Source organism: Malurus melanocephalus, unplaced genomic scaffold (genome assembly GCF_030028575.1).
Source record: "Malurus melanocephalus ecotype Western Australia unplaced genomic scaffold, MMel_1.1 scaffold_35, whole genome shotgun sequence".
NCBI lineage: Eukaryota > Metazoa > Chordata > Aves > Passeriformes > Maluridae > Malurus > Malurus melanocephalus.
In genome coordinates this window covers 2,980,018-3,003,481 of record NW_026623267.1, presented here as the reverse complement: position 1 = coordinate 3,003,481, position 23,464 = coordinate 2,980,018, and the positions used below count along the sequence as shown (strand labels likewise).

Sequence of the window (23,464 nt, the reverse complement as noted above, 5' to 3'; positions counted from 1 at the left end):
TTGCCTGGGAGAATGCTTGGGGGCATTCTCCAGCATGCTCTGCTGGAGGCTGTGTTTCTTAAACACTTTGGATGATTATGGACAGTGACTGAGTTAGTGGCCTGATCCTGCTCAGTTTATCAAGTAAGGTGTAGTAATACAATCTKTGTAAAGACCATGTTGGAATATCTGYRTTAAAATACTCTTCTGAAGGTACCGTTAGGTCTTCTGTTCCAAGGAGTAGGTGGTTGATGGGTACCTTGCAGCTCCTGGCAAGCTCTGAAGCCTCACATTAGCTGCTACATGACAGCAAAATATCCTACTCTGATGACATTGTAAATGGATAAGAAAAGTGGCTGAACTTGTTAAATTTTTTTCTCCCTAGGTGTATTTCATGACTRTCTTACTATATTTGGTTGATAAACCTTTTAAACTATTTGTCGCATCTTTTCTRTTGCCAGTTTGGAAGTAGCCCTGATATCACTTTAATTCAATAGAGATTGCAAAAATAGAAGGAGTGACTGTGTGATAGATGCCATTCTTGCTTATACTGGATGGCTTCCAGGAAACACATTTATGCCAAATTATGGTGTTTTAATGATGAAAGGTACTAATATTTTCTGAAGAAATTACTTATTTGCAGGAGGCATTCAGTTCTTGAAGCCACCTGGGTCTAGGTAAATCATGGAATAGTCTGGATAAAGGTCATGTAGTCATTCATATGTGCTAAAGAGTTAGAGGGTGTAGGGCCTATTTTTTTCCTCTAAATTCAGCACTGCTTGGTGGGCAGATTGCACATATGAAATCCAGTGTGCTTGTTGACTGTCCCAGCTTCTGCAGGTATCAGCCAGAGCAAAGGGAGAAGGTAGCAGGGGTTATGTCTGTGAGAAGTGTTTTGTTACTGGGGTTCTATAAGGTGAAGTTTGGTAGCCCCAGTAAAGGWGTTAAGTTTAGCACAAAAGCTACTGGACATAAGCTTAGGCTTTCTTTAGTAGTGACAGATGGCAGAACTGATCAGTTTATTTGTTCACAGTTTACTGTTTGAAAACTCTGAATGGTATATTATGTTAAAAAGGTGTGGGAGCATGCCAAAGAATGGAGAGTGGGGCCGATAAGGAGGAAAGGAGTGGTAAGTAGGGATAGTGCAGGCTGCAAGGAAAGAGTGTTGGCCAAAAAAGTTTAGTGGAGATGAGAAGAAAAAGATTCTCAAAAGGAATCCGTTTAGACTTTATGATCTGAGAAGCTGGGGCAATAACAAGTAGGGGGAGATTGCAAGTTTAGGTGACTGCATCTCCATCATTCCTCTTTAATAATAAGTTGACTATTACATTTCTCGCATTCCAGTCTGAGATGCTAATTTGAAAAGGATTGCTTWTAAAAGATGGTGTTTTAACTGCCCCTTCTTCTCAAGTAATTGTATATGGCTTATGATGCTTCTTATATATAATGATACTATACATAAGTATTATTTTTGTGTAGATTATTCTTTCTCCAGAGTTCAGTTATGTTTCTTATTGAATGATACCTTATTGTGTGACTGTTCTCACTGTTTTCACCTGAATCACTTAGTTAAGAAGTACATTTACATGGACCAAAGGGMTTTATCTTGTTTATCTAGAATAAGTTTTTGTATTTCTTTAATGATAAAAGGGCTTATTTTGATTGTTGTGCTGTTAGTATGGAAAACTTGGTATAGCTCTCATTCTAACTCTCAAGGATGCTGCTATTTAGGATTCTTATCAAAAMTTGGTTAATGGCCTTTCTGTTTTTCTCCATAGGCAATGTTCAGTCTCTGCATGGTTGAGAGCGAAGCTGATGAGGTGAATTTACATGGTGTCACAAGCCTTGGTTTAAAACAAGCACTGGATTTTGCRTATACTGGACAGGTATTGTACAKYTCTTCAAATTTAGTWACRCAATCAAAAGCAACTSCAATAAAAACTRAGTATGRCCTTTTTAGAYKTACTGGAACATATTTTTCTTGTACRCTRCTCAGTACAAGGTATTTTAATTTAACAGATCTTAATTTTCTGATACTATGGTGGATTTTTCTGTAGAAGGATTGTTTAATGAAACCACTGCTTTATGTGCATTRTTGCCAGGTAGGGAACCATGTAGGACTTGCATGCTAAATTAAATGTAAAGAAAAGTTTTTTCCTAATAATAAATATTTAAAAATGGCTGTGTTTGAAAAATTATATAATTGAGGGGAAAAGTAGTCTCTTACTCTCTGGACAGATGCAGTTGAGGCATTTTTGTAAATGCTTATACGTACTATACATCTTCATTGTGGCCCTCTTTATGACCACAAGTTATGTATCACATTATGATACTTAAGAAAATGCAGAGTGGTGGTTTTTTTTCCCTCTGTCCCTTGCCAAAAAGAAAAAAAGATAAACCAAACTAAAAAAAAAAAAAAAGAAAAAAAGTCTTGATAACCTGCCATATCTCTGCACTGCATGCTTGGAGAGCGTTGCTGTGTGACTTTGTCTCAGTTCAGAGTTCATGGATAGTGAGCTCAGAACACCCAGCTATTTTTGCTTTGGACTCTAAAATTCTAGATAACCAAACTATTTCTGGAATATCACTACAGCAAATGAGTCCATTGACGTATTAGTGACGTTTATTAGTTATTTTTGAAAAGGGAGGCTTATATCCACATTATGTTTTTCTGAAAAGTTGTTGGGTTATAAAAATTTAAGGCATCTGCTTCCATACTGTAGATTGAGTATATGGCCTTATGTGGCTCTTTTGTTTTTGTTTTTGTTTTTTTTTTTTTGTTTGTTTTTCTTTTTAAAGGAAACGAAATAGAAATAAGAAAAAAAAAATCCTGTTTTAAAGGAGCTATTTTTCTTATGAGCCCAGAAAGCAGTTATGATTTAGCATTGGCCTTGGAGACTAGCACTTGAATTTCTTTGAAAAGATTGGAGTTTGTGCTGCTTTGGAAAACATGATTTATCCAAAGATTTCTTTGAWATAAATRATAAACAGAGAYACCATACTATATTAGTGAATTAGCTGAAGATTTCACTACATGACTTGTTATTGGTATGCTTTTCTTCCTTTCAGTTGAAAGGTTTCAATAAAAGTTGAATGTCTTTGATAAAAATGAAAATACTAGGTACCTGTGTTATCATCTTAGTCATTTAAAACTAGGTCAAAAAAGAAGACTCTTGTTAAATGAAAGTATCTTTTGAGAAGATAGGTTGTAATTGATTTCTGTCTGACCCATCCTGTCTGCTGTGCTTAGAGGTCTTCCCCATCTTTCTGCAAAATTCAAAGTCTAACAAACCTGTGTAAAATACATTGAGAACCTTTGAAAGGATGGATACCCAGCAAGTGACCCCATGTTGCTTCCAGGATTGCATTCTCAGGTCCCTGGGAAATACATATCTTCTGTCCTTGGCCTTTTAGAGACCTTTGAGTCTTTAATTTTCAGGCATAACCTACTTTGAATAAATGAGTGTATTTCCTAAATTAAATACAGATGTGCATGTATGTACAGTTGCTCATACATACAAGTGATTATAAGGCAAAGTTTGCTCTGTCCTGTCTATCGGATACACCAGGTGCTTCTTTGAAGCAAAGACAAATGAGAAGGATTCTGTAGGAGTTCTCTTGTAAAGATGCCTTTGAAGCACAACTCAGTGAAATGTGGGTCTRAGAATTAGCAGTGTCTCATTTCCCTTTCATCTTTGGAATTCTYTTCTGGCACTGCATTTGTATGTATTGAACATTGCATGTGTACTGACTCAGACTGACAGAATCTAGGTGAGCATTTCAAGGTGGTAAGTGGGAGTAATCCACAAAGGCTATTAATAAATAACTGGATTACTGAAAGCTTGCATCAGAGAGATCTGAAAACAGAATTGTCTTTAGCTCGGTTTTGCAAGCTCTTCCTGTTTTAGAAAACAAACAAAATATTTCTTCATGATCCAAAAGCCACTTGTGCCAAATACCCGCATTTTCAGAGCAACACAAGGTTATATCAAGATATGATCGGAAGTTCCTCTTAAAAGTGAAAACCATGAATGTTCTCTCTTTTTTTTTAAAAATCATATTTGGCCAAAATGTTAGTTCAAAAAAYTGGTATTTCTTTAGATAATACTATGGAACTCCCTAAAATATCCATGTCTAAACGAATGAGTAATTAATTGCAGCTTTTTTCTCTTTATTTCTGTAATATACTATACTTATATTTGACACATTGCACTTCAAATTGAGGGCAACTTTCTGTGTAAAATAATATACTGGAGACATCTGGTGGAAACATTTAATATTGCATGATGGCAGTATTTGATGCCTGCGGTTTTTGAAAGTTATTAAAAGGAAGAAATTTAATTTTTAGGCTGACTTGAAATCTAAAATTAAATGCTGTCATCCTTGCCTCTTTTTGTTAATTTGAAATCTTCCTATGGACTTAAAATAGAGTCTTCATCTTCCTGTCTACTTAGACAACTAGTACCTTATTGTAATTACTGTTAAAAATATTTTGCTTTTGAGGGAAAAGTGATTGTTCAGAAGAAAATAATGTTTTAAGAGTCAACTGTAAATAATATAATTCCAACTGAATCTGCTATGGTCCTTAATTACTAGGACTTATTACTGTGGTCCTTAATTATTAGAAAGAAAGAAAGAAATTTTGATATAGAAACAAATAAAAACTGACAAAAGGAATGGCAGTAGACTATGATTTTTTTTTTTTCTTTGCATGCCTGTTCTCAGTAACCCTTTAATAATAAAATCTTTGGCAAAAAAATCTCTTAGATATGTTTCTTGTCTATAGGCATTTCTTGTCCATATAGATATCTTGTGCATAGCCATTTTACTGTGTAATCCCCATATTCAGAATTCAGAGATACAACTGTTTTCCTATTGTGTTGATTCTTCTGGTGTTGTAATTGCTGTATCTTTTCTTCACAAAAGGGCTTTAAGGTCATTCTCTCTTTTACTTCATGGCTGGCAGCAGTCAGGCCAGGCCCGAGTCTCAGTGAGTAGATTACTCACCCTTTCTTCTCACAAGGGCATTTTGCAAGTGTCACATGTGCCCTGGAAGGGAGATGAAGTATAATCAATTTATGAACTATGTGTTTTAGAAAACTCATATAGAGAAGTGTTTCTTGGCAAAGAGTTTGGAGCTCACCATTCCTGCTGTCAAAGTCAGAGCTTTAACTGCTGTGTCAGAGACTCATGGGCATTGTTGTCCACTCCTTCTGATTGCCTCTTTTTAATTTTAACTCTTTTGTTAGCAAGCTGAGACATAATCTTATTTGGAGGAATGGGATAGCCACTAAATAGGCCAGTGTAGCTGACTGACAAGTCAGAGCAACACTGGCTTTAATTTGCAGTGGATGATTGTGTTCCTAATTCAACAAAAATACAAATGCATAGAGGCCCATGCGCACTGAAATGCTTCAGATTTGGATCTTTCTTCTTTGTGGTTGTGTTCTATTGTATGTCTTTAATCTATGGTAACGAATATTTTGYATTCAGATTGAATTTTATTTGAGGACCTCAAAACATGTTACAAAAGCAAGTAATCCCTGTCCTTCTTGTATCACAGACAGGAAATTATTTTGGGAGAAAATAACTTTGCAAGGATGGCAAGCCACAGGCTTTTTTAGTGCTTAATACTGAGTTCTTCTGACTAAGTCCTGTTTTCCTAACTGGCTGGTCTGGGGTTTGGGTTTTTTTTTTTTCCCTAAACTCTAATATTTTGTTTCTGTATTCACTGAAATTAAGTCTTCTTAAAGTTATAGTAKTATCCTGAATTAGTGAAGCTGAAAKTAAAGCATTAGGGAGGAGGCCCTTATAAWGGGGCTTTTTATGTTCAGCTCTTTCTCCCAAAGTGAATTTTGGGGTAATTTCTCCTGTGGTACCTTCTTAGCCCAAGATTAGCACAGCCTTACTTCCTACCTGTGGAATGTTGAAATGTGTCCTTTTAATAAAAGCCACATATGAAGTTGTATTTATAGTGGTTCAAAAATAGGCTTTAAGCTTTGTTGTTAGCATATTTAACAGGTTTTGTTAACAGCAGGTTAACAGGTTTGTAGCAGCAGTCTTTCACTGAARGTAATATCAGTCCATTATCCTAGTTATAAATCCAGAACTTTATTTTATTTTCAGATATGTTGCTCCCAATATTACTTTAATGCATTATTAGTGTGAGTCCTACTTAACTACCGCCTTTACTTTGTATTCAGTTAGTTTGAAATCTGTCACCCTGTTAACAGCTCTTATCCCTTTACCAAACAGGTTTCAGGATATAGTAGAGTACSCTGTGGTGATTTTTCAAATTCATGCACACAAACCTCTGATTAGTTAAAGTATTATCTTGCAGCTCCTTTGTGAAATTGTTCTTTCAGCATAGTCATTTCTTTAACAAAAACCATGAAAGAGTAAAATATCTTAGATAGTAAAGAAATAATAGAAATAATTATTAATTTTAAGTACAACTATTTCTCCTTAAAATTGCTTTGATTCTTTTATAGAATCTTGACTTTTATCTCACGTCAACTCCCCTCCTCATTTGATGTTGACAGTTTTTCTGGTGTTCAGCCAGTATTTCATCTTATATTTTTAGTTAAGACCGGGGTAAGGCAGCTGTCAACACCTCAGTGCCTCTTCCTGTGTTAATCCTCTCTCTCTTGTGGATGGAGGTGTATTGCAAAGCTGTGTTGTGATGGTCGATTTTCTTGGGTCAGTGGCCTACTGCATCCTGTGCACAGTGGTTCCACTGGCTACCTTTTGATTAAAATGAATCAATTAAACTGCCTGCTGTTCCTGGCAAAAGTGACTTCAGCTATCCTCGCTCTTTTCTGCTGGGAGCAATATGCCAAAGTCATGGATAACTGAATACAGCAGGTCTGTGTCTTACTGTAAATACTGAACAGTTTTCAATGCAATTTCAAAGAAAAAAAAAAAAGAATTTTGTGCTTAGATTTGGGCATTTCCTTTTTCGCTTCTCTCAGGAGGATAATCTTGTTTCTGTTTGACAGAATCAGTGCTAAGTTACAGCTACTAGCTTCTAGGTTCACAGTTCAGCTACAGATTTGCTTAAAAGGCTTAGACTAATACAGAGCTTTAAATAACTCACTTTATGGAGTTTATTGTAGAGAAAGTTAAATATTTCACTTGATTTGCTCTGGACAGGAGTTAAGCTAGGGACAAAGCAGTTTCTCTAGTGCTGCAAGTGATTAAAGCAATCTTCCCAAAGAATAGTGAATTTGCAATAATTTGCTTGGAGTCTTGCTTATCCAAATCCTCTTTAATTGTAGTAATGGTTCTTCACTGTGGTGTGAAGCTATGTCAGGGAAARTTCAGGCTGGGCATAATGAAAAGGTGGCAGATCACTGGAACAGGCTCCCCGAGGAAGTGGTCATGGCACCAAGCTTGTCAGAGTTCAAGGAATGTGTTTAGTTTTGTATAGTCCTGCAAGGAGCTCAGAGATAGAATTAGATGATCTTTATGGGTGCCTTCCAAATTGAAATAACACAGATTTTCTTCTAGTTTTCTGGAAAAAATACTGTCTCGTGCATCAGAGAAATGGTGGTTGTGATTCTTTCTGGCATTGGCTAATGGGACATCTGGATTTTGTGAGTGCTGCCAAACATGACCTGCCAGGGCTTTGGGCAGTTGCCTGCAGGGAACTAGAACATTCTTTCTCTGCTCTGTTTTTTGAAGCAGCGCTTGTCAATGTGCAAGGAGCTCGGTATTCAACTGAATCATGAMTGAAAGGGGAGACAGACAGAAGTGCTATCATTGAGTGTGAAATGCAGTCTAAATTACTTTAAAAGAAAAGTTAAGGTGTTTGATTGCTCTCAAGCACATAGAATGATTTCCATCAGGAAAAAACAAGTGATACATTTATTTGATGCCTGTCTTGTTTGAAATGCTGATCACTGCAAGTGGAATCAAGGAGGAATTTTCTTTTTCATCGCAGTGGCAGGAATCTTAATTTTTTYCCCCTTTTTTCTATGTTAAATYCCATRCAGTTTACTTTCTAGAAWTTTYTGGTATGGCACTGCAGGTTCATATGAAGATAAATTATACCAGTTAAGTCTTTCCCATGCTTTCCTGTGTCCTAAGATGTTATAGGGGATGCAGGCTGAGTTGAGAAAGGAAAAGAGAAATCTTGGGGTAAGAGGGAATAAATTCTAGTWTTGAACTGCTGGCCAGAGGATAAAAATACAGGGTGGGGTGTTAAGGCCCACCTGTATCTGTAACCATGGGGATGGTTATAAAATTGCCTTTTCTGCTYTGGAATTGTGCTTTACAAGCTCAGGTTTAATTTACCATTTTCCAGTTCTTGCATGTGTAGAGAAGTTTTCTGCCATAAATCAACAAAGCATAAGTGGATAAGTTTCCATACAGATTTAAATTGTATGTCTAAGAACAGTGGATACAAGAAATTGTGTAATCTGCCTTTCTGGATCTTGTGCACTYCACATTCTGTTATAAACAGCCAATTTTTGCATTGCTTCAGTCCCTTGGCCTATGGATCTGACCACATAGGGACTGGACTATATTTGGTGCATCCTCTCTGAAGGGTTTGTGGCATGATGGAGAGCAGAACAGCTGCTTTGAWGAACAAGTTTCCTGTTTGAAAACAGTCATTGTTAGAGAAAAGTGGTTTGTCATAGGAGATCAGTTTGAAAATGAGCAGTATGGCAGGCTTGRTGTTTAGGAAAGRAAGTTTCTCATGTATCAGCAACATYTGCCTGTTTTACAYGTGGAAAAGGCACTTAAGGTGATTTTCTTGGGTACCATCATATGCCAGAGAGAAGTTGAGAGTATAATGAAAATTAACCCTTAGAAAAGAGGGGTGACTGTAAGATGCAGCCAGGTGTAATACCTGAACTACATCAAAGAACAGTGCAGGATGTAAAAACAGTACAGGAACCAGTCTTGATATAGCCTGYGTCATAGAAAAGCACATTCTTTACTGGTGAAGATTGCAGTTTTTGTCTGAATTTGGTGGTTCCAAATTACTCCTAAGTTTCTGCCCCAGTAATTGTGCCTCATAACCCTTGGGTTGAGGTTGGATTACAGAAAGTGATTAGGCTTCTTTCTGCTTTTCTCACTAAAATTTTATGATGAATTTTGAAGTTGGGAATCAAAAGTGGACTTTAGTTTCACTCTCCTTAATTTGCAATAAGCATCGCTCTGTAGACCTCAGAGTGGTTATTTTAAGAGTTAGACAAGCAGAGTAGAAGCAGTCACTGTGTGTACTTGTGGTGTGAMTATGGTGGTATTTATGTGCATTTAATGTTAATATTCAGCTATGCTGGTAATTAATAAAAAARTAATTGCATTAGTGTATAAAAACTGAGAAGTGTGGAATAATCATGAATTACCCATTTCAGTAGAAGGAAAGCTGGCAATATTTTTTTTCCTTCTTTACTTATTTTCTTTTCCTTGTGGATTTCCCCAGCATGGTGAACATTTGGCATAGATGAATTAGTATTTTTGCCTATATCCAAATGAGTATTGAATAAAAATTTGGATAGTTCCATTTAAGGCAAAGTTTTGTGAAGAAATAAACTAGACTTTCCKCAGTTATCTTGGGAAACACAAAGTTGAATCTGTTTTCTCAGTAATATATAGCTTGCATGGTATAGGAAGGCTGTAAGAAATGGAAGACATTTAAGAAATATATCTGCCACCTTGAAATGAACTTTTGTTGCTGACTTCGTGCAAATCATCTCTAGACAGTAGCCAGCCACCCTCTTTGCCTCTTTTCCTACTTCTCATCTCATAATGCTACCATTATTATCTGTAAATGGATTGCTATAGCTTAAAATAACATTAAAACATTAATATTATCACAGTTATATATAGGTTGTCTATGCCTACAAGGYAGTAATCTGCTTAGGTTTCTGTTTCTCTGGCTGTCACTTAGTAAGTAATGTGCCATAGGGTGGCAACTTCCTCAGTGTCAATCATGTCTGAAAAAAAACCACTGCAAGGTCTATACCAGCTTGTTTAGTCACTCTGACCTTGAGTTCTCACGTGACAGTGATGTGCTTTTTTTTTGTTGTTGTTTGCTTGTTTTTAATATCCATGTCCATTGGAGATATTTTTGTAACTGAAATCCATTCTAACTTTCCACTGAACTACCTCTCATCATAGCATAGCAACCTCAGTAGTACCAGCCAAAAACCTGGATTATGCTGGGCCTGATTCTCATTTACCTTGAGATCCTTACATGTCTTTCTGGCTATGTGAGCCTTCATATTTAATATGGTATGTAAATGACATAAAATGTTCACTTAAAACCTAGTATTAATAAATGTAATGATTTTCACAAGCATTAAGGATGTCATACACTGCCAGAATTCAATGTAAATGAGTTATTGATATAAAAAAGTATCAATCCTCTTCTCTCCTCCTAATATATCCATTATATTGGAGATATTTTGTAGTTTTGCTTAAAGAAATGCACACATGTTTTTTCATTTCCCTCAAACATAGTTAAACTGCAAAAGATGCAGTTGAGTATCTTTCCTTTTGTTTTCTGTCATCCTTATTCCACTGCACTTGAGGTATAGAAAYGATGCTGTGASATCAAACTGAATTGTGTGGRTAGAAGAAAAAGGCTCTGAAAGCARTCTTTACTTYCCTGYGGAGCAGTGAGAGACTGACCTCGTGTGGTGTGAAACCAAAGCTGCCGYGGGAAGTAGAAGGATAAAATTGAATAAACTGAGCGTCTTTGAGAAATTAATTTTTCTCAGGCATTTCTGATTTTTTTTTAATGGTACACTCCTTATACCTAAAAAATTTTAGTCTGGATAGTYTGTAGTCTGATTCTAATAAGAAGTTGACCAGTGTCCATATTCCCAGAGACATTTTTTGTCCCAAAAGGGATGCTCTAACAAGCTGACCCCAAGACAATAGTCTAGGAGCTGTGGCCCAATTATCCTTACTGCTTCCTGTACATGATTTTAATTTAAATGAGTAGAGRTTTCATGTGAGCAAGTAACCAAATAATCAGTCTTGGTTTCTAAGCCTTTTCTGGAACTTCCCCAGCAACATGTTCATTGTGCCTTCACAACCCTGCTCTGTAAAATGAAGACAATGGTTAGGAAAATTATAAAGTGGCACCATGCAGAATAGACAGGGTGTTCCTAGACTGTACACGTTTTACATGCATGAATAATATTAATAGTGGAGACTTCTGAGTCAGTTCTGTTGGTCTTATTCATCAGTATATATGGAAGGTTCTAAGTATACAAATAACAAAAGGAGGTTCCGTTATTTTGAAAAGTCTCCTTAAAAAGCACACATTTAGTTTCARAGGATGAGGGGGTAGTGTGACTTAGGGATTCTCACAGGAATAAAATAAAAAAAAGTTTAAATATCCTTTGGAAATTCAGATGAACTTGAAAACTCTGTCCCTCTTCTGCAAAGACTTCTCTCTATGCTTAGTTGTATTGTTTCTGTTCTTTATGTTGACTCAAATGTCTGATATAACAAAGGCCTTTGGTGTTTTCTGCAAGTACGCCGAGTACAACTACCAGATGACAAACCTTCCATTTTCTTCTTTACAGATCCTTTTGGAACCAGGGGTGATACAAGACGTCCTAGCAGCTGGGAGTCATTTGCAGCTGCTGGAGCTTCTCAGTTTATGTTCTCACTATCTCATTGAGGTGAGACTTTTTGGCCTGATCAGCTGTTTCCATTTGGTACACTTCTGTTTCAAGCCTAATTTCGGTAGGAGACTATTGGTGCAATACCTGGTATATTCTAAATGGCAAAAACTGGATTTCAGGAGATCCGAATTTTGAGTGTAAGTTTGGTTTCAGTTTATGGTAGATGCTTTATCCCTCCAYCCATTTTGTCCATTTCATTCCTGAAAACAAGGATGTTCCGCGATTAATATCAGCACATGGGAGTTTGATTCCCTCTTTAATCAGAGAATTTGCTTTCTTCTACCTCAGTGTAGCAAATTTGAAGACATTTCCCTATTGGGATCATGAGTTTTGTGAAGAATTCAGATGTGTAATTCCGTGTTCACAACAGAATATTGATGTGTATTAGAGGGCMCTACTACCTTTCACTGAAGGAATAGGGCTTCATATAATTACACCTTATTCTCCATGGGCCTGATGCCCAAAATGCCGATGTCTTTGTGAAACAAAAAATTTGAGTTGCAGTAAACTTATTTTTTGTGCTTGGCTTTTATAGCAAGTGGCTTATGATAATAGCAAGAACATGTCTTTGATGGGTATCTGTGAAAAGCCTTCTAAAAATAAAATAGCAATAGCAGTTGTACAGAACGGTTTCCTCCTCTCAGTAACTTTTCAGTACCGATTCTGCASTCGGATGTGTTAACTGCATCTGGGCAACACTTGGGCATGGAGACACACATCAGCACCGTGCTCTTAGCATGCATTTGCCTTCCAACAGCATAACTGCCTTTGAATAGTTGGAGTGTGCTTGGCAGCACGCTGAGCTACTGAGTACCATGGCCATGCAGGATCTCGTGTTAAGAAATTCAGGATGTACTTGAAGGCTCTGTGTCTTACAGAGAAAGGATCTGTTCTTTGAGTGTTAGCCTTAGAAAAGCCTTCAAAATGTTATGTTCAGATAATAAGTTAGTATTAATTTGTGCATTATAAATTSATTAGAAAGTTAAAGGAGCTGTTAGAGTGCTGCAATTGGTAGAATTTTTATTTTCAGGAATGCAAGGAGGGGATTTAATTTTGCTGAGGAAACAGACATGGGTTGTAACGGAAAGATGGCTGGTTGGAGAAATAAGAAATGTGAGATGCAAATAAGCCACAAAAGCATTTGACCTACTAAGTGTCAGGCAGGCATGGGAAGGAGTTACTGTAATGAGAAAGAAGATATAAATCTATCACCATTACTCATACAATGTATTTGATGCTCCCCAAGCAAACCAGTCAGTGTGAGTATGTCTCTGCTCCTTATGTGGCTCTTGCTTTCTCTTTCCACAACTTAGATGATAACCATGTCTTTTATGAGTCAGAAACCACAAGTCTGTGGTCTGCAGYTGCTGTAGGATGTGTGAAGGATGGGAAAAAACACTGTTGTGCTCTGAGTAGTGTGCCAAGGGAGGACAACTGGAGCTACACTGTTGTAAAAATTAAGAGGAAGTGGGACCCAGTGCCCAGATTTACAGTAGTGGAGGTGAGGAATAARGCAGTGGATGAAGGTTAGGGAGAAAAAGAGGAGAACATGTGTTAGAGGAGACAGAGAGCAGTGCTAATTTTGTAAACTATTTTTAAGTCAGGGTCTCATTGTAAAGGTTTGGAATCTGCATGCACATCTATGGGATGGCTGTAGCTTATATCATGTTGGGATTCAAGCTGTATTTTACTCTTTTTACTGTACCTTTTTTTACCAAATTCACCTCAGCAAGGCATATATTTAGACAATTTTGCAGTCTGAATAGATCACAGTAAGAGTTTACTTGTCTTGTTTGTTTTGTACAGTTGCATCCTTGCAAATAATCAGCCTTGAGTTGTTATTGTAAGTCTTTTTAACAGAGGTCAACAAGGTACTGCACATTAAGACCGTGATATCTTTCAGGGCCCAAGCTAATTAAATCAAATATCTTTTTATGTTCTACAGATTTTTGTGTGACCTTAAAAAATACCTCTTGCCTTATTTTAGTATTATCTGCAAATAAAATCCAAGTAGTTAAAGAAGGCTTCTTTGAAGGCACTTACCCTTGCTACAGTTGGTAACTGTGTGTCTTGTCACCCCACGTGCTGTGACACAGATGCTGGAAATGGAATAGTGCCTGCCTTTTCTTTTCTTTGTGTTGAAGAGTGTGCCAGCGTTCTTAATTTACAGTGCTACTAAATTACTTTCATGCTGTTTTGAGTTGCCAAAGCTTAGCTTAGTTTAGCCTAAATTCAGGAAATACAGTGTGTGGGATCTAGCTGTGATTTATTGCTGTGTAATGATGACACAGAGTTTTAGCTTCTTAGGATTATCTTTAACAGTTTTGATTAGACCAAGCTTTTCTTATACGAGTGTTGCTCTTATTGTTAGCACTTGTTCCCGCTCTTCTCTAGATATTCCAGCTTGTCAGTTTATTGGAACTGTCTTGAACAGTTTCATCTTGTTACTTTCATCTGGGACCTGTAATAATTCCATGCATTTCAATAACGAGTGGTTTTTTTTTTATCCCTACAAATGCAATTGGCATTGCCCATTCATGTATCTGTTTCAAGGCACACTGGTAATCTGTGAGGTTGCAAAAAATTCTGTACTTATCTGATTCATCTAAGATGATTGCTTAAGTGTCAGATTGTCAAAACTTATTTGTAATGCACTGGGGACAGAATAATATCCAGCCAATGCTGACTTCTATATTCACTGGTTGGTCTTTAAGGAATCTTCTCTTGGTGTCTCAGAATAAACAAAATGCTATTTTGACTATGACAGATCCTCTTTCTTATAGACTAAACAGCTTAGAGGACTTTTTGAGATTCATCAACAATTTAAAGATTTGTGTAACAAATTGTTTAAATTGCAGTTATGGCAATTTTTTTAAGAGTTCTCAATCGAAGGAGAGGCAAGAAAAGGGAGAGGAACATTTTCTCSCCACCCTCAGGTAATGCAGTGGAGGTTTCTGACAACACTGCTAGTTCATTAAATGCATTTTATCATCTATAAACTTCTYATTAGCAAATGTTCTGTACCATCTGATGTTGATTCAATATTTTCATCTGAAAACTCATTCTCCTTTTAGATTGATAACTTACTAATTTTTATTTTAAAACAGTGGTAAATCATATTTTCTCTGTTTGCAAGCAAGAGAAATACCCAAGTATTCCTTACTTTAGGTCTTAATTCCAGCTTTGTATTGTGCAGACTTCTCCCCACATATCAGCATTGTCATATCTTGAATTATGATTATTCCACAACCTCTGCTGTTTGGGGGTTTTGTTTCTAGCTTCATTTGTAGAGGGGGTCTCTTTTGAAGCATGCTGATGTATTTTATTTGAGATWCATSMATATKSATGWATCTCTCATGTCATCTGCATAATTCTCAGGTACATTAAACATTGAAACAAGGCTTGTAAGCGCACACATCTGTCTCAGGCTGAACAAACGGTAAGGCAATGTGATTTTTCTTAACTGCTACAGAGATGTGGGTGAGCTAAAGACTTGAACTCTGTGTACCTTCAGTGGCACTAAGGTTTGTGATCACTCACGCAGCTTTTGCTTGCAGCGTGCACATCCAGTACTCTTCGATTCTTCTTTCCTAAGTTCCTCCTCCAGCCCAGATCGGTTGTCAGTTTTGGCTGAGGTTTTTCAAAGGAGGCTAATGCAGAGCTGCAGCCAACAGGCAAACTTTGAAATATAACAGGAATGGATTATCTGAATGACTTCTTTCCCTTTTGAAGGGGACCATATCTGTCATGTGACATTGGAGAAAGCAGGAGAAAGCTCCTTAAAGGTGTTAAATGTGATGGGCATCTGAGAATTTGATTTTTAAATGGAACTGTCGAGAGCATGGTATTAGAGAGTTTATGATGAACTATTTTGCACTTTAAAGCTTGTGACTGTTTTTCTGAAGGATTCTTGACAACTTTATTCTCATGCAAGAGAATAAATGTGTTAAAACATTTATTCAGAACATAAAATTGTTTGTTTCATAAGTAAGRCTGAGTTACGTAACTGGCTGCAGATCTAAGAAGTTTTGTCTTTTTCCTCAACTGTTTGTGTATTCAGTACCAGAGAGCCACAAAGTGCAAATTATTTCAACAATCAAAGAGTCTTAATAAGGAGGGAATGCTATTGAGAATGTAAGTTTTTAATGCAATTTCCTTCTGCTGATCAACATCAGCTCAGTATTGTGTGGGTGGTAATTGGTTTTTAAACCAGAGCTTGACTTCCACTGGTATTCAGGGATCTGGGATATTGGACTGTCCATAATTGAAATCTTAAAGCTAAGTGATTTTTTTCTGTTTATTCTAAAGTACAGTATTTTTTTTTTTCAGTGGAGTTCTAGATGTCTTGAATTACATTCAAGGAACAAGGGTGATAGTTGTGAGTGGTTAAAAGATGCAGAATGGTCCAAAGCAATGCCCTCATTCCTGAGAGATAGGATGTGGTAGGACTGTTAGATAGCATTTATCCCTTTAATTTTCTGCTGCCAGATCAGGTACTCTTTGTGAAGAACAAATTAAGTTTACACACTGGACAGAGTCTGGGATATAATTTATGTTATGTTTATTGGTTGGACAGTGGCATAGTTTCTGTACAGACTTACTTGAAGTGACTGTTTTTGTACTTAATGCTGGAAATGATTTCTTATTCTCGCAGCACATAGGAGCAGGTATGGTGGATATGAGCAGTGATGATCCTGATTGCCACTGAAGTTACTCTGACTTGTAAAAATTGTTCGTAGGATCATAAATGTTTTTGTGTTAAGTGAACTTGAAAGTTTGATGCCAATTTTTCTATTAGTTTTAAGTGCATTGGGTTCCCTGCTAAATGGAAAATGTACCAGATTACTTTTTAGAAACTTCATTACATTAAATGAAGYTCTGCTACAGGTATATCTGCTTGCTTGCTACTGATGTCAGTCATATCATCTTTAAAGAGAGCTAATTTAAGCTCTCTTTAAGGTAAAAAAAAAATCAGGTGAATTATTAAAAATAAGCCTAAGCACAGCACTGTACAACATCAGTCAACCGGAATTTTCTTGGAAGTGCCTCTGTACTGTCCTGTACTCCATTTGGAGTAGTGCCAATGACAATCCCAACTTTCACTAAGATACACTCCTTCAGAGATGAATTAATTCGTACACCAGAGATTGAGAGCATCACCTTTGTATTGCTAGAAGCCCCAGATCAGTTGGGATTTTAGCTCCTGGGTTTTTCATATGGAGCAAATTAAACTGCTGGAAAGAAAAACTAAAGGTCATCTAGCAACCAAGGTTTGCTTTTTTTAACTAATACTGAGTTTTTAATCTAAGTACATGCATGCACACCCTGCACACTCCCCTCAATCCCCCAGAATTAGTCACTGCTAGCAAACTTAAGTCTCAAACTTTATCCTGTGATGAAGTGACCTTCCCATGCTAAGAATACAAAGTAGACAAAAATAATGTCATCTTACATTTTTCTGGTTTAAAGTATTGTGCAACCAGTTGTTGCTGCACTAGCCTGCTATTTTTTGAAGGAGCAGGGTTTGTCAGCTGTTGTCATTGAGYTATTGACAGTCATTAGAAAAGTTCTTGTGCAAAATTCAAAAATAACTTTGGGAATTTTTCTCTRCTATCTCTTTAATGTACTGATACATTACAGAGATAATGATCTATATATATGAAACGTGAATGCACTAGTGAGGATTCGAACTTAAAATGSGACTCAGAATAAAATGACGGTGTTTTTCTCCATTTTTCAGTTGATGTCAGTGAGAAAAGTGAAAATATAGTGAAGTGACAATACCTAGTCMCTTTGAATCCCATTCTTACTTGATGCTGTTTATCTGCAGTGTGAATTGAAACTGATGATGGATGTGTAAAAAAGTGATRCTGCAACATCTCGGTTAACTACTGCTGGCAAGATCAAAGCTCCCAAGCTGTCTAGGTGGCTGTATGGATACACAGTGCCAGTCCTCTACAGCAAAGTTACAGGAGAGGTCACGAGTTGGGAAGAGGCAGTTAGTGCTGTATCTGCCGTCTCTTGGCAGATTCTGTCAGCAAGGGCAAGCAGCTTTGGTATTTTAATTTTATTATATTTATTTGGTGTTTTAAATAGGAACAGAGAAACTGTATTGCTTCATGGTTTCCCTCCCTGCCTTTCTCATGTTGTCATTTCAGCCATTATGGCCTCTTTAGATGACCTTTCTGTCCATCAGTCCCTGAAAGATTTCTGCTTCTGGAATCTTTCCAGTATTTTTATAAAGCTGTAAACAGGGCTGATGAATGCCAGAATGCTTAGTGTACAAAATTCTATTTCGTTTTTATTGCCATCTGATCAATACTCATGTTTTATGTTCTCCCTGTCCCTCCCAGGTCCCAGTGTATTTTGCTTTAAAATCTCTTTATGAGTTGAGGCTGCTTGGATGCATGAGCCCCCAAAATGAGACTGGATAGTGCAGCTATCCTTATCTGCTGGTGTTCTCAGAGACATGTCCACTTAGAAGTCTGGAAGGAAAATTTTTTTATTGCAAGAAATGACACCCAGCAGGCAGAATGGYTGAACCAGACTTGAAATGAGGCAGTCGGGGCCCTTTCTCCCTGGGCYTGAGCAGCAGGTGGCAGTGTGAGTCCGTAACAGTTTAAGCAGAGAAATTCAGGCTAAAATCAGAAAAAATGAAAAGAAAAATTATTTATTTTTACTCCGTATTAGTCTTCTGACCTAATCAGTAAAAAAGTCATTATTCACACAACACTGGGCAATATGCATTGTAATTTTTAACAAATAATAGGAAACTGTTAATGTTTTCACAGGAAATACAGTTCTGTCTTGTGCAGCAATGGTCATTTATCACTGCACTTTGTGAAATCACTCATTTGTTCTAATTTGAATGTAAATGACTCTAAGGTTTTACAAATAAGGTGACAGACTCACATAAATGTAATTGCAGGGTTCATCTCTCTCTTTTTATATATCACTCATTAAGTTATGAATTAAATACATCGTATTAAACCAGGGGCATGTCCAATGATGATATTGTAATGGCAAATTACTCTATGCTATTAGAGGTGTATTTTTTATTCATGGACATTAATTTGTCATTAAGCGGCATTAGTTTAGCACTTTTATGTGGAAGACGTGACCTGAAAGAGGAGACTTACAGCTCTGATGTGAAAGAACAGGAATGTAGGCACCAGACACAGAGAGGGCTTTTTTTTTTACCTCCTGTAAAGAAGCAGAGGGAAATTGTACTTAAATTTGCTTTGATCCAAAGCACTTTGAGTCGTGTTAAGCCATTTTAGCAAAGGTATTTCTGAAACAAGAAAATGCTTTCATTATAAAGTATTTACAATATGAGAAAAGCCAGAATGCTAAGTACGAAATGGTGWCTATAAATCATTTGTAACCTATGAACCTGAGACAACATTGGGCTTGAAGTGAGTTACAATCTGATTTTATCTCAGAAGTATCACTGTGGTAGAGAGTTAATTGTTCATCTTTTCTTTCCTCTATACCAGCTTACCCAARATAGGACTGKTTTTTTTTCATTCTTCATTATKAAGTAAATATATTTAACCTCTTGTCTACTTTGTATTTTTAGGTACACTGTTATTATTTTCACAGGGGTCACTTTCAAGTTGTAAATGCAGTAGTAGCMTCTTTCTTAAGAAAGTGAGTGAAAAAAATGTGTTATTTGATGCAATTTCAGAGGCAGCTTAGCACCTGAATTATTAAACTAAGGAAAATAGGGAGTATCTCACTCTGCTCTATCTTTAAAAGATATTAAAAAGATCTTGTAAATTTTATTTTATTTTTTTTCAGTCAGCTTAGTAGAAGAGACTTTCAAAAYCTTATTATTTAGTGGTGAAGATTGGACTGAAGTAATGAGAATCCAACTTTCTCGAGTCATGCAGTATTTGCATTTTACTCTTTTTGTAGACCATCTCTCAGTAAAGGTAAAAGAAATATAGCCTATATGTTTGGCGGTTGATACCTTGCCCATCATATTTCATGTTTTTCTGGTAGCTTAATCACTACTGTTCCATCTGCTTGCAACATACTCAACTAATTGTGCTAGTTAGGAAGAAATATTTGTGAGTTAAATTACCAAAGCCCAGGTTATTGGTAGTTTCAGAAATGGAAGTACTCCAGATTATCATCTCGTTTTAACTACTGTTGAATACTGTTTCAGCACTTAACAGAGAAACATTTTTTGCTGAACCATTTATGTTTGTAGGGGACCACAAAGAAAGAAACAAGTTTAGTGTCAGGCTGTGGATGTTTTCCAGTGGATCTCTAAACAGCAGTAAATGAAACAGCATTTTAGCACATTCCATCATTTATGGTATTTTGTTTGCACAACTGCATGAGTAGAATTTGCCAGGGAACCAGTATTTGGCTTCAGAATAGTGATGTAGACTGACTCTATTTAGAACAAAGACACTCTTTCTGTCCAGGGTATTGAATAGGCCTTGAACCCAGAATGAATATAAATGTGTACATGCTGTAATGACTTTCTGAATCTTCAGCCAATATGTAATCAGAGCTTTGAAAGTTATTAATTGTCCTCATTCATCTCACTAATTCTAAAAATTAGAGATCCAAGCCTAAAGATTAGTGGTATCAACAACTTTATTAACCATTGATAATGTCCTGCAAGTGTGTTATTTCAGACAYGAAAAACATGAGAAACGTCTGTAGCTTCATTCACCCGTTTTCTTGTGTAATGTATTCAAAACATCTGTTTATTAATCTGGAGGAAGTTGTTGCTGAGTTTCCCATCTGTTTAAACAGAGTTTTAACAGAATTTGTGATTTCTGTCACAATGTGTCTGGCTGTGTAGGCAGTGTTAGATCTTAAACCATGACTTTTATTTACAGGTCAGTAGAAACTGAACTGGTAGCATGGTAATTTTTATGGGASCTGTTATGTCCTCTGAATAGAGGGGTACTGATATATTGGCCAAATTTGTAATGTAAACACTTTGACCTTTGTTGTTAAAGTATTCAAAGCTATAGAATGGAGTTTTTTTTCTAAATTCCATTTCAGTGTTTACTCCTTGTTTATTGCAGGGGGTATCTATTCTAATTCTATATGTAAAGGCCCTTGAATTTCCATAGCATCTCAGCACCCCGTAGTATCGCAGGGAAAATATTATAGTAACCTCAGGTATGTTCAGTTGCCAGCAGTCACTGAAATTGGAATTCCAATTGACTATAGATGGCGTGTTGTGGACGTGAAAAACACTAGGGGTCAGGCCTCCAGTAATACTCCATGCCTCAAATCAGTTTTTATGTGTTTTTATTTTGATTTTGCCTGCCTCYCAGTATTTTTACTCATACTTGCTGCATTACCATCTTCATGGGGAACTGAAGTATRTAGAAAGTATATGTATGCAATGGTGATGTCCAGGACCCCTGAGACTGTAATTGAAAGTTTGCTGTAACCAAACTGTAATTTGAAATTATTTGACTGCCCTAAATACTGTTGTGAGTCTTAACTTGCATGTATTCCTATATGAAGTTTTGGACCCATATAGCACTGTTCGGCCCTGGACCAAAACTTGAATGGGTTAAAGAACTTCTTGAAAAGGAGCAAGACAAGTAGCAAAAGTGATCAGTGTGTGTGTGGTGAATATTTTGAAGTGGAGGAAAGTARTATTAGGTATATGTAATCTTTTGTAAGCTGTTGATAGGATTTTGCTTATAAGTGTAGTTCAAGTCTTTGAAATTTGAATGTTTTAGCAACCTTTATTACTGACATTTGTATTTGAAAAGGGCTAACTTTTGTAATATWGGATGGAATAATCATTGGCTAAAATCTCTTTTAGTAAGCTCCAGTTAATTTTTAAAAGCAGTGACTCTCCTTGATAGATGAACTGCAGAAGTACATTCTTTTTGAAGTAACTGAGCTGTGTCCCATCTTCAAGTGCCCTTCCAATGTAGTGGRGCAGGATYACCTCCCTCGACCTGCTGGCAAAACTATTCCTGATGCACCAAAATACTGTTGGCCAACAAGGACACAGTGCTGGCTCATGGACAGCTTGCTGTCCATCAGCACTCCCAAGTCCTTCTCCACAGAGTGTTGTGTTTAAAGGGGAATGTTGGAGAGGGCCCTTCAAACCCCTCATGATTTTAAGATCCTGGCAAGTGTCTGTAGTTGTGAGCGCTTAAAAACTGAGCCACAATGATCTGTTCAGCTTTGAAAAGTGCTGTCTTTAAGGTGAAATCTTAAAGTCAGTGAGAATTTTATCATTTAGTTATTAATTTTAAATATATGGTGCATGGATTAAACTTTTTTCTCTTCTATTTCTGTGGAAAATAAGGCTTTGTGCTAAAGCAAGGGATTCTGACGGTAAGCTGTTTACGATTTAGGAGTGAGGTATTAAATTATTTTTTATTCTTGGCAAGAACTGCTAGAAACAAATGAACAAAAGTCGTCATGATCTATGAARGCTCATGCATTCCTGCTGCTTGGCACCTTCAGTATTGTGAACACTCACATGTATTAGTTTTGGGAGGACTCAAAACTTGTTTGGCTCTACTGAAAGTCAGAGGTAGGAAATGTCAAACTGGATGTTGAGTCAAGGCCCATTTTTTACATTTGGCCTTCAYGCTTTCCAGGTTTCCAAGTTTTGGAAGTCAGACTTAAAATGATTTCTGATTGAAAGAATGTATTGTGAACCCCAAGTCAATAATGCTTAAAATATGCTTAGCCTGGAAAAAAAAAGGAGGCTCAGGGAAGACCTTATCAGTCTCTACAGCTCCCTTGAAAGGAGGTTGTAGCCAGGAGGGCATCCATCTCTGCTCGCAGGCTACTGGAGACAGGAAAAGAGGACAGAGTCCTTAAGATATGCCAGGGGAAGTTCAGGCAGGACATTAGGAAAAATGCTTCACAAAAAGAGTTATTTGCTATTGGAATAGGCTGCCTGGGGAGGTGGTGGARTCACTGTCCCTGGAAGTGTTTTAAAAAAGACTGGATGTGGCACTTAGTTGACAWAGTGGTGTTAGTTCATAGGCTGGATTCAATGATCTCAAAGGTCTTTTCCAGCCTAGTTAATGCTGTGATTCTGTGAAGTAGAAGCAGGCTCCCCTTGATCCTCACCTGTACTGACTTTTTTTTTTTTCTAGTGGTTCTTCCAGATTTTTTTCATTCTTTTACTTTTCTGCTCATTTATGGTCTACCACTATCCCTTTTATGCTGTTTACCGCCTGAAATCACATCTGATTATTACATAGTAAACCTACTAATAACACAACTCCTAGTTGTGGGGAAGGAGATGTTCTTTTTACTGCATGAATGTGGGGAAAGAGAGTTGTAGAAAGTTGTATCTTACTGGGGTATAATGCCTATACAATACACATTGCGGACATTTTGCTGGTATTTTGAACTGTGTACATAACTTTAAATTCTGTTTAAGTTGTTGACGACAGGAATTATCTAACTACTAGAGCACTGGAGTGGGTTCCAGTCATTTGAAGTTCTCTTATTTGTGTACTGTGCATCATGGGAAATCTTTCAACATATTCTTCTGCTTCTCCTTTTTTTTCCTCTGTAAAATGAGAATTTGCCTTGACTTAGTGCTCTAAGCAAAAAAAAAAAAAAAATTCTTAGCAGTTTTTGAGCTGAGTTCAAATATTGCAGAAGCATAGAGATAGCTGTCAAATAAAATGGAAACGTTGCCTTTTAATCATTCACACACTTAGAGTCAGGTTCTTTAAACTGCTGAGTACTCTCATATCTTCCTGCAGTTGCAACAAGTCTCTTTCTTTTGAGAAGAATGAGAAACCACTATAACCCCAGAGGTCAATTGCACAAATATGTCCTTCTTTACCTTACAGACTGTTGCCAAAAAA

The 23,464-nt window shown here is 36.9% G+C and overlaps 1 protein-coding gene across 1 annotated transcript in view; it reads left to right on the top strand.

The window, feature by feature from the left end:
- Positions 1–23,464, top strand: part of KLHL32 (kelch like family member 32) — a 93,048-nt gene that overhangs the window by 19,948 nt on the left and 49,636 nt on the right. The window contains exons 4-5 of the mRNA XM_057364108.1: positions 1,758–1,865; positions 11,529–11,627. Of these exons, the coding sequence (XP_057220091.1) occupies positions 1,758–1,865; positions 11,529–11,627 (207 nt within the window). The remainder of the gene's footprint in view (positions 1–1,757; positions 1,866–11,528; positions 11,628–23,464) is intronic.